This window comes from Brugia malayi (genome assembly GCF_000002995.4).
Source record: "Brugia malayi strain FR3 genome assembly, contig: Bm_v4_ChrX_scaffold_001, whole genome shotgun sequence".
NCBI classification, from domain to species: Eukaryota; Metazoa; Nematoda; class Chromadorea; order Rhabditida; family Onchocercidae; genus Brugia; species Brugia malayi.
In genome coordinates, this window is record NW_025062479.1 from 9,277,167 (window position 1) to 9,292,869 (window position 15,703).

General features: G+C 30.5%; 2 protein-coding genes across 4 annotated transcripts; one reads left to right on the top strand and one right to left on the bottom strand.

Annotated features, from left to right (window-relative positions):
- Positions 1-1,712: 1,712 nt before the first annotated feature.
- On the top strand, positions 1,713-6,686 carry Bm9171 (Uncharacterized protein; the record flags this gene model as incomplete). 2 transcript variants are annotated; one of them, XM_043074211.1, is made up of 8 exons in its annotated part: positions 1,713-1,918; positions 2,942-3,101; positions 3,552-4,573; positions 4,887-4,962; positions 5,101-5,181; positions 5,296-5,446; positions 5,807-6,006; positions 6,462-6,686. In XM_043074211.1, 8 exons carry the CDS (start codon positions 1,713-1,715, stop codon positions 6,684-6,686), a joined length of 2,121 nt encoding a protein of 706 aa, XP_042930145.1. The 2 variants fall into 2 exon arrangements, with proteins under 2 accessions (XP_042930145.1, XP_001898756.1); XM_001898721.1 differs by having other exon boundaries at positions 1,788-1,918.
- A 1,861-nt stretch (positions 6,687-8,547) lies between these two features.
- On the bottom strand, positions 8,548-13,496 carry Bm3142 (Uncharacterized protein; the record flags this gene model as incomplete). Of its 2 annotated transcripts, none has more annotated exons than XM_043074212.1 (12): positions 8,548-8,674; positions 8,861-9,111; positions 9,432-9,533; positions 9,762-9,991; positions 10,552-10,610; positions 10,991-11,214; positions 11,485-11,594; positions 11,708-11,826; positions 11,951-12,073; positions 12,214-12,323; positions 12,879-13,028; positions 13,272-13,496. In XM_043074212.1, the coding sequence occupies 12 exons, from the start codon at positions 13,494-13,496 to the stop codon at positions 8,548-8,550; spliced, it is 1,830 nt and encodes a 609-aa protein (XP_042930146.1). The 2 variants fall into 2 exon arrangements, with proteins under 2 accessions (XP_042930146.1, XP_001898755.2); XM_001898720.2 differs by having other exon boundaries at positions 13,272-13,358.
- Positions 13,497-15,703: the final 2,207 nt, after the last annotated feature.

The following is a 15,703-nucleotide window of genomic DNA, read 5'->3' on the forward strand; positions in this document are numbered from 1 at the left end:
TAATGTATTTATATATATCATCATGCCGTTATATAAAATACATGGACTCTACTTCATGACAAATTAAATTTTGTAGAATTAAGAGTTGAAAGTACTCTTAATTCTACAAAATTTAATTTGTCATGAAGTAGAATCCATGTATTTTATATAAGCTTCCGAATGTCGTGCATTTGAATTTATTATTCTTATCAGAAGTTTTGTAAATAATTGATACATGTTTAAGGAATCAAGTTATAATTTCAGATGAAAACAACTACAGAATTCTCGGTTTTCTTCAAATAATGACAGCAGCAATTTTGACTGCTCTGATTAAGATTGAAATGCCACTACCAGTAAGTTTAATCTAATTTTCACTAACTGCTTTTGAAAATTCTGTGTGTGAACAGATATGGTATTTATCCAGATCATAAAACCTTACCTATCTGCTCCTTCATGCTTGTATATATTCTATTCTAACATTTTTAAAAAATAAACATTGATGTTAAAGTCTCTAACAATAAATTTACGAACATTCCAGAGATGTGTTCTTGATATCAAATTAAGTAACAATATAGATTATATCAAAGACTGTACACTCACATCTTCAATCTTTAATCTTTTCCAATAATTGGTATAGCACTATAAGTGTATTTTAGGAAAAGGTGTATTTTTTTTACAATATTTATAGGCAAGTGATTTTGTAGTATTTGTTTTTCTTACCTACATTTAAAGTTAAAAAATATTAATGAGTAAGTTTGTTCTTCATGGTTATGTTTAGCATGTAAGATGTTTGAAATTAAATGAATGATATCATTTTGCTGCTAAAATTTGTTTTAATTTTTTGACATTTATTTAAAGCAATTAGTTGATAGAGCTTAACTGCAAGCTTATGAACAACTGACCATTTGCGCAAATAAAATATAAATGAATTAAATAATCGAAGGTATAAGCGAAGGAGAGTGTGCACAGCGTTCATCCCCAGTAGGTAATCACTGCATCTTGCGCTTCGTTGTGATACCATGTGCTGAACGTGCAATGTATACCGTAAAAAGAGAAAAATGAGCAATGTGCAAAAAACCGAAAACAGTAGGAATCCATAAAAATTATTACCAAAAAATTTAAATATCGATTTTTTGCTTATGGAAATTTTTACTTCTCAAGTTTCATTTATAAACAGTGTGATTGTTACAAACAGTTAAAGTGCGGTCATTTATATTTTTTTCTCGCGAACTTATGGTATAATGTGCTAAAGAAGTGATTGTGTTCTTGCTTTTCTATTCTTTCCCTCACTTTTGATAATTAATTGTACAAATAAATGTGAATAGAAAGATATATTGCAAGAAGCTATATTAGAAATTATTCCAAAAAGGAAAGAAACTTATTTGAAATGAATTAATAAAATTAGCCATGTCTATTCCTACCCAAAAAATATGAGCATACTTTTAGATCATGATCCGAGGTAGAGGTCGGGAGGTCATGAGATTTAGAGGCATTAACAATTTTTTTTTTTTTTTTTTTTTTTTTTTTTTTTTTTTTTACTATTCTAAGCTATTTTATTGTTGTCTACAAAATTGATTCGATTTTGCTCCACTAAGATGACATATTCAGCAATGTCCCATCGAGTTTTCACATTAAATGCTTTGCTCGTCTTCAGAGTATAAAAATAATGTTTGCTATTCTGCTGTATCAAATCATGATTTTATAATCATGATTAAGTGGAACACTGATTATGCATGATAATTGCAGTAGTAGTTAAAACTGTTTGCTTCAGTTCCGCATTTCCTCTTAAAGGAAAAGACGATAGAGTCATGCATTGGTACGACAGTGTGTACGAGGCATGCAAACACTGCAACGGATATACTGCACCCGAAGCGCTCTATGGACCTGAAAGGATTACAGCGAATGGATGTGAATTGCAACATAAAACGTTTTCATTCGTGTAAGTTGTCACCAAATAATATCTAACAATACTTTAAATTTTTTATCAGTTTTTTATCTTATATGCAAATATTGTCGCAGATTCCGCTAAAAGATATCATGAAATGTGAACATTACAATGAATTGTATTCCAATCAAAGAGTTTTAAAATCATTATCAAAACTGCAAATTTTTATGCAAATGCATGAACATGATTATGAATAATATAGAGCAATGTAAACTAGAAAAATAAAAATAAGAGAAAAACAAATCAGAGTCAAAAAGATCTAAAAATCTTGCCTTTTTCTTTTACCATCGTTTTTCTCTTTTTTTCCTCCTTCCTCCATTTTTATTCCGTTCAAATCGTTCCGTTTAATTAAATTATTGCATCTATTTTTTTTTTTAAAAATGTAAAATCAAATTACTTAGCATTCAACTATGCTGCAATTCCTTCTCTGTTTTAAACAGGAAGACTATTTATCAAAAAAATTTTGTTGTTTCAAGGTTGAAAAGGAAATAAATCCTGTCAATTACTAGGAAAAAAAAAAACTTTTGGGAAGTTTAATAGAATTCACATCTTTCCTTAATTTTTTCTTTTAAAACTTCCTAAATAACTTATTGTGTTTTGTAAATGATGAAGGCAGAGCAGGACGGAAAATAATTGAAATAATGATTTAAGTAAGCTGATGCTATACTAACAGCTATTAGCATCCAATGCTTGACCACTGTTGATCAAGCAGTTACGGTTGGATATTCTACTAAAGTCACATAAATTAAGAAAATCACAGGAATGTTGTCGTTTTTACTGCGAAGTTTTGGTAATCTGAGGTTCTATTTAATGACAATTATTCTTTACAAATGTTAACTTCAATGATTTATGGTGGACCACGCATTACCATAAATGTTCACACATTTTTTTACAAACATAAAACTGTTTGCTTTCGAATTTAGCTGGAAACTCTATAAATTCAATATAAATAAACTCATTTTAATTTGAGGATGAAATGTATGTAAAAGTTCAATTGAAAAGTAGCAAATATTTCAGTGATTATCGATCGGGAAAAGAAGTTCGCTTATATGGTATTATAGACCGATACACGCCAGGTGCAGACGCTGATGAACTGGTAAATCAGCTTGTTACTGATTTACTACCTTTCGATCGTACAACCGACCACATATTGAACAACAATCCCAGCGATCGAGAGGTTTGTCAAGACATGTCTTTTCCGTAGTTGACTATTTTTGTTACATAACATTCGTACAGGTTCATGTTATCAGCGATCTATCAACAGTACAGATTATCACTTGATAAATGATTGCACAGACTGAAGTGCATAGGTTAAAATTCTGTTATAGTGTTTGTCTCATATAGTTCTGGGAAGTTGTTTCGCGTTTTGCACTTACATTGAACAATACGACATTTGGAAAAAAATCGGAACTTGACTTAAGTAGAAACAGTAAAATTGAAATATACAATTTGCAAAAATAAACAAAATATTCATTTTATATTTATTTTCAATTTATAAAATCCGATCTGAAATGATTGAAAAAAAAAAAAAAAAAACCAACCAACAGCTGCGGGTATTTACTTCAAAATTACAGAAAAATCATAGTTGCTGGAAAGCTCGGATTTTATAAACCTATGTGTGTTTTAGATATATTGTTTGTTGGATGGAGTATTACGCAAGGTTTTTAAAGTCGATTTAAATAACGGCAATGTAAACACACCTTTATATTATGGAAACGACTCACAGGGATCACCTGGATCTTCTGGAAGCATGCATGGGAGCAATGGCACCATACAAATAAATGGAAATTTTGTAGTACCAAATAATGGAATTAATTTGTCAAACACGGTAATATCGAATCAACCAATTACCGAAGTAGTAGCACAGAAGCTGTCTGTGATGCAGTTCCTTAATTTTTATAAGGATATCATTGAACGAGTAGATGAAGCGGCGAATGCAGACGAGAAAAGACACATGAATTCGGTGGCTAATATAAATCAAGTTAATCTGATAACTCCTCCATTTAATACGTATAACATGACACCAATGGCACCAATGGCACCACTACAACCGCTAGCACCATTACCACCACTAGCACCACCAGTGCCACAGTTTCCATATCCGTTGGGAAATCCTTATCCTCATGTTGAAGTAACTTCAAATAACAATTTCATGTACTGCCAACCTCCTCCAGTGTATCCACCAAGAAGAAAAGGTGGTGCGACTAATAGAAAATTTATGGCTCGCAATACAACTTTACCACCTATTATGGAATCATCTGAAAGATGGTGGACTGATGAGGGTGATTGTCTGACACATCTTAATCAACAGCAGAATCTTAACCTTCCGGGAAATGCAATTATGCCGCAAACAATTCCTCAGCCAATTCCGCCATTCCAGTTAACTTCTGCGACACCTCCTATAGAAGTTGCTCGCAGTAGTAATGACGACCAATTTCTCCATGAAATTGAGAGAGTGGCTACTGATCTAGGTTTTATCGAGAACTATGCTTTCAAAGAACGCGGTGAAACACCAAGTGTTAAAAGTGAGGATAAAGGTACCATCGTTGATTCTTTAAATTGCGGTGATACGTCTTCCCCATTTACGGCAGCAGCAATCGTCTTTATTTTTGGTGACAAAATGTTCGTTGGCAGTATCGGTGATTCGAGGTAATTCAATTTGCCACTTACATTTGTAATACTTTTAAAGTTAATTCATAAAAATAATTTAAAATTCAATTGGTTGTATCAACTTTTAGTCACTTTTTCGACTTTCACTTATTGAATTTGCGTTATTCTAACCTAAGAAACATCATTTATATCTTTTTGAGGTAGATAATTGTTTCTATTAAATCTAACTTTTGAGTTTTCAACCCATCGTTCAAACAAAATAACATGAAATGGAATTATTTTAAAATGATTGCTTGATTCATTCTGCATTAATAGCTTAATCAATTGATATTCCATTAAATTGTCCACTTAGGGTTATTTTGATGCGCCAAAAATGCCATTATTTGGATGTAATGTATTTGAATGAGCCACCGCTTGCTTGGTATCCTGTAAGTTAGATCTTTTATTCACCAATATTTTTTGCTCTTCGTACTGAACTTTTTTGGTCGGAATTTCTTTTTGTCCGTTAATTTTTCCGTATTTTTTTTGTTAATTTTCCAGGTTTTTTTGTGAGTGCTCAATTTCAGATTGCAGCGGCAAAAAATGCATGTTTCAAAGGCAAACATTACATTTTATTCCAAGAACCGATCATTCGTGGTGGATTTCTGGTGAGTAACATACCATTTCAGTAAGCGATTACTATAAAACTGAGAAGTATGAAATGATTTTATAGATTATTGGAATAAATTGTTGAAAATTTCTACATTGAAGTATAATTTTAGATTAATGATTATTCAATTTTTCTTTTGATGTTCAACGAAGGTGTCGTTACGAACATGTTAAATTTGAATGACCGTCACCGAACTTCCAATGAAATAAATCGAACCGCTGTCCAAATGGTCATTAAAATTCTTGCAAAGTATCCTTCAGGAGGTTTAACTTTTATTTCGTATATATCCTATTTGTAGCAGTTCTGTTGTTGTAGAAAAAAGAGCATACTCTTAACGCCATATTTTAAAAAAAGCTTTTTTAGTGACACTAACTTTTGCTTTTTTAGAAAGAATGTAATCTGAGAAGTTCTTTTTTATTGTATTTCAATGAGCCAGTTTTACGTTCCATTAGCATTGGATGATTTCTTAATACTTGTGTGAAAAATTAAATTAGCTAAAAAGTAAGCTGTCATTGAAAACGATAAAGTTTCTAGAGAATTGACCGAAAAGGAAGTTAAATTGTAATTAACTTTGAACTGAGGTAAGAAAATTGTTGAAAGATTGCATTCAGATTAATTTTCAGATATCGCACAAAAATTTGTAGCACATATTAAGCACAGCTGCAATCGAAAATACAAGCCAATCACTGTATTAGGTGGAGTTAGACGAGAGGCGATGTCATTTCTGTATGTGGACCTTCGACCACTGGTTGAAATATTGAAAAATGCAAAGGAATACGATAGTAAAGAATACGATCATATTATGAAGATTTGTGAACCGCAGGTTTGCTCATCTTTCTGATTTCAACAAACTTTGTCATATGAGCTTTTCTGTTGAATCTTATTAATCCACTACATTCAGAAGTTAGGTAGAGAAACTGTAAGAACGATATTTATTCAGTTTATCCCAAAAATGAAAATTTGTTTTGCACAAACGGTGCAGCAATCTGCTAGAAATACCACAGTGTAATGTTACTAGTTTCTCTTCGTATGAATAGTTATCTGCAACCTGAGTTGAAATTTGTACGATTCTGCATCACAATACATTGAAGTGATAAATCTTACCTCGAATACAACATGCTTAACTCTGGTGTGTTTCATAAACCAAATTTTGAACAAACTGTTATGCGAGCAAAAATTACATTTAATCACTTTATCTTAATAAATGGAATCTATGACGTCTTTTGTAGAAGAAAATCCATTAAACTTAATGACGGGCTATTGAAGGAATGATTTTAGCTGAATGTTTCGGAACCAAAAGTGGAATCGCACCCAAAATTGAAGGAATATTCATCTCCGCTGGAAGTGGATGAGGAAACTGTAAAGAATGCTACATCGATGAACAAAGTATATGATATGTTTCAAGAAATATTTGAGCGTGAGGAACGTGAACGTCGATTAATGGAGAGTATTTCCAACATAAGTGAAGATACATGGCTGTTTCTGAGAAGTGATCAGAATTAAATATAAAATTGAAAGTGTAAAAGACTTTCAGGTGATCTGCAAAACTCTTCTGCTATTGCATACACTATCTGATTGATCTTTCATATATTTCCTTAAATATCATATTCTAAAAATTGATCATTGATCATAATTGGTACATGCATTCATCACTGCATTTTACTGTTATTTCTGCATGCTAACACTGCCAAATAAGCTCATTTTCTTGGGTATTGGTGGCAAATTTTGAAATATTCGTCTTCTTAGAGCTTTTATGTATGAAATGTTCATGTCTGATTTTGGATATAAAAGCTGAAACATAGGAAAAAGTGGAGAGGGAAAGAAAGAAAGAGGGAAGAAGTGATCAAAAGCGCAAATTTTTAAAGAATTGCTCTGTATCGCACTACTATCAGTTATTTCGTCTTATTGGAAAAAGTATTTTTATATAAAGGAGATGAGCCATTTTTCTCATTATTGAACTAGTGATTAATGGTTTGCATGAAAAGAGCAATCTGTTGATTGTATAAATCAATTGGTAACAAAAATCAATTTATATGAGAATAAAAATGCATTTTTGATAGGTACAGAATATATCAGTGTTTCATTTATGGTAATTTCATTTATAACAGTGAATATCGTTTAATTATCTTCACTTACATCACAAATTTTTAGCGGTAAATCTTAGCAAATAGAGCTATTAGCACAGCAAAATTAAAGCCTAATTGATAAAGCGACTAAACTATAATGTTTGATCGGTTGCCAGCAAAGGCTACGATGTTTATTATAGTCTTTCGAATATGTTAGATCAATATCATTATGTCTTGCCATAAGTGTGCCATATGGTTGAGCAATCCTAAAATTATTAAAATTCAATCGTTTTTTTTTTTTTTAATTCTTGATATAGTGTGATGTAACATTGTGTGGTCCGCTGTTTTAGCTTTTGTATGATTTTAGAGTTTGAACTCAGTTGTTAAAGCATGTTGTGTGGTCCAGTGTATTGTTTATTCTTTTTTTTTTTCCATGCTTTTAATAATTCCATCAGTTACGTGAATCATTGTAATGTCATTTATTTTTGTTTCTTTTTTTTTTTTTTTTTTTTTTTTTTGATATTCAATCGTTTTTTTCGTTTATCAATCATATTAGTTAAAACTTTTATTACTGCATCCAAACTTTTTTATTTGAATTTTGTAATAAGGAAAAATACAATTTGGGATTTACCACGTCTTCAATGATACAAAACGGTAAGTCTTCTATGAATAAAGTATCGGAGATAAAATTACAATTTTAAAGCATTTATGCACATCGATATTCTTGCGCAAAGTATTACATGCGAGGAATACTTGTGACAGTAAAGTTATTAATCGCTTGTTATACAAATAACATCTGTTATTAAAGCACTTGAAAACCGCAGAAGAAGTAAAGATTTGGAAGTGATGATCTAGCGTTAACAAAAGCTTCGAGAGAAGTTGGCTAAATAATATGTAACAGGAATTTCTTGAAAAGATAGAATTTAGACACATAGATGTATGTGAAACACTATTTCCTTGCAAATACCCTTCCAAACCTAATATAAAACAATAATATTTACAAAAGGCTAACTATGTTAAATAAACAATTGCAATACAACATGTACACTATTGAAATACTATATCCAGGTACGGAACTACTGTAGCTATTAGTCAGGGCCATGATCCGGAAGTCTTAAAAGCGGTTGTTATGTGATATGCTAGCACTGATCATTGTATGCTAGCATTCTAACACACTTAAAATGGTATTTACTAAATTCTGATGCAGAAAATTCGCATAATCAATGCTTCAAACATTTCGTATACATTACTGTATGCCTTACCATCATTCGTTAGTTGGATGGATGAAATAAGTGAAATTAACCACCGGTATTGCTTATACTTTTGAATGTTTGTTTTACAGCACCCTGAATAAGCTTACTAGCGAATTCTTCATCCAATCGGAAATATGTTTGTACTTTCAGATATCGATCATGCAATGATAACCTAAGGTAAATGATTCCGATTAGGAGGTATGATCGATGATTAATTTTGAAATTTAGTTTTCGACACTTGTATGATTAAGTATGATCAACACCTTTTGAATTGATTGGATGTCAGACATCCTCCTACAATGGATAAACAAGAAGAAAATATTTAAATTATTCATTAAAAAAATCACAAAAAACAAACTTTGGATTTTTCAAGACAATTCCTTTCATAGTTGGTATAATGATACCCACCCGCAGGATATCAGTAAGTAATTGCTCCAAAAATTCAGCACCGAAGAGGCCGAGATCACCAAATGTTGCTTGGTCGACATCACGAACACGAGATTCAAGCAATTTGAAGTCTAAATTTTCGATCGAGACATTTCCAATGATTGCTGTTCGATTTAACCACAAATTAATGCTGGATGTCATCTTCGTATCAGCTCGTATGATCTGCAGTTGGAGAGTTGAACATTATATGTATCTTCATTTAGTCCTCGTTTTTTTGTGATACATCAACTTCACTTGAAAATGTTGTATTTATACTAAAAAACATTCACATGTACAATTTTCTTTTTCTAATTCAATACCATCTGCTCAAAAAAAGAGGAATTTTTTATGTTTCAAAGTTATTCAGCTGCCAACTATGATATTGCATATAGTTTATCAGAGATAAGCTTAGGATGCTATCTGTTAAATCATTCCGCTTAATTTATCCACTGATAGATCATCTGCCACTAATTTCTTTCATTGTTACATAGTCGGAAACTTACCATTACTTTGAACTGTGTCGAATTTCGCGGTCTAACAAACATATTCATACTGCCATAAAGTCGAAATCGTGCTCGATTTTCCACAAAAACAAGCAACGGTGACTAGAAAAGGAAAGCTTATCATTTTTAGGAAAATCTATTAACCATTATATTTTGGCACATTTTATTATCAAATGCAACAAAAAAACTCTGATAGCGATGGAACCATACGTCAAGTAAGACTATCACTTTAAGAACAATGAAATAAATCAAATTGAACTTCAAATCAATATGCAAATAAATGAACTGAAGAAAATAATAATAATCGAAAACAATATTTCTATAATCTACCTTCCTGGTCGAAAATTGAATCTCAACTTCACGATTGGGGAACTGACTAGACAATTCACCAAGGTATTCACCAATGCAATAGCCATTCTCACAAGTGGTCAATAAAAGAGTTTTAAGTTGTGGACTTGATTCAGGACCAACAATAAAATCCATATATTTTTGTTTATATGCATGAAATAATAATGAATTGACTATAAAGTCCGTTGCGATAAATTCTGCCATATGAACACCTGAAAATGAAAGTTTTCCTTTTCCGTTTTGAATTGATGTTCTGCCATCGACAAACTTTCTCTTTGTTCTTTTTTTGTGTAAAATTTGGTGAAGTACACGAACCATATGAGTCATCCTTTGTTTTGCATTTATATTAGTATAAAGTGCTATTACATGGATTTAAATACGAAATTAGCTTGAAAATGTGGTGCAGAAGAATAAATCGCTAAGAAAAAAGTGATGAAATTAAGTTTGATAAAGGTTTTAAAATGGTTTTGGGTTAAAAATGACATAAAACTGTGAACATATGTGATTAATCATGATAATAAAGTTGCGATCACACTATTTGTAACTTGGATTTTGATAGACATGAAGCATTCACTCTGATAATATTGCAACAAATATTATGTGTAGTGTAAAAGTAATCATTTTTCAAACATATGTAAAAAGTTAGATTGGATTCCCATACAAAATTCAAAGAGAGTGGGGAATCTACCATATAACTAATTTAATCTATCGACTAATTTAGCAACTGTCAGTCAAAGTTTGACATATGCTACTGAACAATTATTTAATCTACCACTTGGCTGAGGAATGTAGATATTCGGAGGATGGAAAGGAGTTTCACCATAACCATTCCTAAAAAAAGCAAAATATTTTATTTCCTGAATAATTGTTGGAAAAAAAAAAACTTGAAAATTACTTTGAAACGACATTAAATAAATCATTTTAATATCTTACTAATATTATTTCCAGCTAAACGCTTATCTCTTAAAGATTTTTCATTACTTTGCCATGTGGACTTATTTTTTATAGAAAGAGAGAGAAAGAATTGTAAGAAAAACTGTACAAGAAGCCTTTTTAGTACTTACTGACAAATGAAATTTTCAGAAGCATTTTTTTTTTTTTTTATGAATAAAATTTTTTTTTCTTTTAAGGTGCATAACATTTGAAAAAAAATCACACGTTGCGCTTTTATAATCTACATTCATTTAATTTTTTCAAATATTTAAACTGACCAAGAAATTTCGCCCCTTGATAACATCTCAATAGTTTCATGTGCGATAAGTGGATCACGAATGAGTCTATAATCCAAGATAAGACTTTTCTGTCGTAAATGATTGACAATATTTAATAAAGTAATATTTTTAGCACCAATTTCGCCAAACCTACTAAGTGGTTTTCTTGCTGGTAAATTAAAAGATATTCCAAATATATCGACCGAATTTTCATCGATAGGTATCTAAACTGTGATTTTTATTAAAGTTAAAATTTTCATTTTAATAGCAATAACTTCACATTCAAAATAATATTTCGAAACAATGAATTGAAAAAAAAAATGTGGGGTCAAAAACAACTTTATTCCCACTATGACTGCATTAATTCAAAAAAAAAAAAAAATACCAACTAAAGAACTTGTTTGATAAATTGTTGAGTTTAGTAGTTTCTAATATATTTTCGCTCTAATTACACGCAGTTCAACTTCATACTGCGGATTAAAATGAAATTTTACTTGAAGAGGCATTGTTGCCAATATGTAATTCATATCTTTGTTAATCATATTTTTTACCATTTGGCTTATACGATCCTCAACAATTGGTTTGAAGTGAGCGATTATGAAAGCTGAAATATAATTTATCAATTAACAGATTGAAGAAAAAAAATGAAAAATAAATGTGAAATAAGTGGCCTGTTTGGATGTTTTTGATCCCCATATGAACATTTGCGCTTTATACCTTTGAAAGTGTTGATGAAGAAATCTGTGATAACCCCAGTATTTCGGACATTCAGATCGACGTAGCCAACATCAGCACGGCAATATGTTGATTTTACCATTGGAGCACCAGCTCGTGTTCTTTAAATTTATTAGGTTGAAAATATTTTAAATTTATAACTTGTTTATAACTCTATACTTGCTTATATTCAAAACAGTGATGGTGATGAACATGCATCAATAGAACAGGCTAAGATGAACGAACCTAGCTAATCTAACGGCCATTGTTAAGCTTACATGACCGAATAAAGTTTCGAATTGTCCACGAATTGGTACCGCTGGAATTAGAAACGGCCCAGAAAATATTGCTTCAAATTCGCCTCCAGCTCTAAATAACATGTTACTTTAAAGCAATAATTCAGAATGCAAAAATGAATTTATGTGTAGTTCAACATTTTGGAAACAGTTTATTATTATTATTATTTAACAGCTAATTAAACAATAAATTACATTCATTCTATTTCAAACCTGATATGCATTTTAGCCATTGACCATGTAAACATATTTGGGGGCGACAATTCTAGACTATAATCAGATGGTGACCAATATTTCGAAACGTATACATCATATATCGAAACCTGAAGTGAGAAGATAAGGGTATTAGTCATTTTTGAAAATTCAGCGAATATCAACTTAAAAAAAATACTATCACAATTCAGAATAGTTCGATCACTCAGAGTAATGCACTTTCCAGTAATAGTAGGCCAAAGAGAAATTCCTTAAAACAAGAAAAAAAAAACTGGTCAGAATCCGTTCCACTTTCAATTTACCGACAAGTGAAAATGTCGGTCATTTAACGAGAGCATATATTTACTTCCTGCTAGAGAGTAATGAAGACCGTTTTGTTTGTTGCTTACCAATTGATGAAGAATGATTTAGTTAAGAGTTATATCGCACAGAATTATGTTACGATGTATGTTTCACTAAACTCAGAAACTTCTTTTTTCTCCTATTCATCCATTCATTTTGAAAAAAAACAAGCAAGAACAAAATTATGGTCATTTTAAAAAAATCACTGAACTAATGATCAAATAATCCACAAATTAGCTCGACAGACCAGTATAATCTAATTTTCTATTGTTACGAACATCTATTATATATGGATTGATAAAGAGATCTAGGTATATACTTACCTGACCAGCTTCAATAACTTCTGTAATGGTCGGTAACTGAATTCGCAATATTTCATCATTCACAATTTTCATGCCTATTTCACGTAAGTATGCGAGACCAGAGGACATTAATCTCATACGGATACCAGGGTTCTGGGCATTCGTATTTGTCTGGAGCAAGAATTTTAAATCAAAAGAGATTTGACATATTTCTGAAATTTGTGACAGCATATACGTCTTAACGCTAACGATCCTTTGGAAATTATTGTTATCACAATGAACATATTAAATTAGTTATGAATGATCGTTATTTTATTTAAAAAAAAAAAAAAAAAAAATGAATTTGAAGTATTTAAAAAAGAAATACGCATGAATAGTGGAAAATATGCAAAACATTTAAAAATTGTGCATTACCAGTAATAGTGTTGATAAATTCTCATCCCCAGATATTCGTGTATTCGGAATTATGAAAAGTAGGGTAATAATCGTAAAATACATCATCACATTCCTGAAATCAATGAACAGTTCACGATGATGGGATATGATTAAAGAAGCATAGCGAAAAAAAAAAAACAAAAACAAAAAAAAGATAATTCGACACGGACGATATAACAAATAACAGATGATAATCATCATCATATCACAGGTATCTATTGGGAGGAAGCACAACACATAATGAATCGAATGCTATCTATCCGAACAACTAAAAATATTCTGCGAGGAATGTTTAAAAACAAGTTTTATACAATAAAATATGAGAAATTGTAATTGATGACATGTAGAAAGATAGATGACAGTTGAGAGATGAAAGCAATTATATGTTATGCGAAAAGAATATATTAGAATTCTAAATCATAATCAATAAAATATTATTAAAAAGAGCAATCATGAAAGCAGCTTAAGATAACTATTAACATTATACCAGGTTGATTGTTCATTGAGAAATACATATCAGCATTAACATTTTCTCTCTTCCAGTCGGCCGATTTTATCACTTCATATTCGATTTGATTCCATTCCATTCCATTCTATTCCATTCCGTTTCATTCTATTTTATTCTATTCTATTCCATTTCATTGCATTTCATTCCTTCTGGTGAATGGTGGATAGATGGATGGATGAATGGTCGAACAGGCACACATTGTACAACGCATGAATTGTTTCTCTTATGTGCATTCGTCTGAACAGGTTGTAGGTAAACACATCATTATCCGGCCAGTCCTTTCTCATACATCAGTAATAACATTTATTTCAAGTTTAATCTTACAATTTTTTTTTTGTTTTTTTTTTTTTGTTTTTTTTTTTGGTAAAGAAATGTGCAAATAGTAATAATGTTTCTTTGCGTGAAGAACAATAATTAGTGGATGAATTACGAAAATTATTTGGTGGAACATAAACAGTATTTAGGATATTTTTACAGGAATATTCCTGTAAAAACTAAATTTAGCATGTCATCGTTAAAATTATAAATATGTTAGAATGATTAATCGGACAGTGTTGATAATTGCTATCCTAAATTAATAGATATCTAATAATGATATCTTTTAAGTATGTGTTTAAATTTCTCACAAAGATAATGTTCATCTTTTCAAATGAAAGAATTTGTTGCGATGGCCCTTAAAATGATTTAGTCAATTGGGGCGCTCTCTTAATTTCCGCCTAATTTCATCTGCTCGTTAATAAATACAAATAAATGATGAACAGTAATGTAATTATAGCATAATCAATTATTATTACTAATAACATTAACAGCCTAATTAACGAGGAGTGAATTAGAAAATAATTGATTAAAGGGTTAAGTTTATGAACTGTTACATTGCCATATCCATTTCATATCGCCGTGTATAATGCCATCAACAAAAAATATGTATTGCCATTGAAAATACTGATAATTTTGATAATGTTCGAGGAAAGAAGAAAAGCAGCTTTGTAGTGAATGACATTGATAAAATAATGAAACAAGCGAGGAAAGGACGATTTTATAAACCATTTTCAAACTTCTGTTATCTTTCTTAATCATCCTTTATTATTATTATTATTTAAGATATCCTGCTATTTTTTTTTTTGCTATTTGAAAACGAGCTTTGTTATCGTCGCATGAAGCATCAAACATCAAATGTAATCCATTTTTTTCCCGCAATTTGATTTCGGTTTCCATTTTAGACACCTCTTTTTATCACCCTGATAAGAATTGCTCCTTAAGTGATAGTATATTTTAAAAAACAAATGAATCATTTGCAATCTAATCTTCAATGAAAAATAGATTAAGTTTAATAAATCTGAATGTTAAGAGTAATTCCAATATTTGTGTCTTTTTTTTTTGCATTATTTTTCAGCTTGGAATGATTTGGAATTGAATTGTAAACAACTTTAAATTAAGTAATACTAAACATACGGAATAGATTTTTTGCAATATTTTATAATTTAATACATGTGAAATATATAGGAGGAAATGCATGAGAAATAAAGTGTATCATTGCTACTTTTTGCTTGAATAAAATTGATATTGTTATTGCTGTTTGATCATTATCATTATTAATGAAAATTAAACTTTCCCTATTAGTCCAGTAAGATAAAAAAAACTTGCAAACTTTGTCAATTAAACTTTAAAATATCTGTATGTTAAAAATAACTTAACGGACTGTTCATGTTTTTCGCATATATGTGTTTCTTCAGTTTAATGATAAGCTTTTTTTTTTTTTTTTTTGCTGAATGCCCACAGGAAATAAAGTTCTCTTTCAGCATAAACCTCAAATTATATTATTTTTCAAGAAACAAAAATAAACAATTTGATCGACCTTTTTTTTTTTAAATTAATTAAAGTTCGTTGACGACTATTGATCATC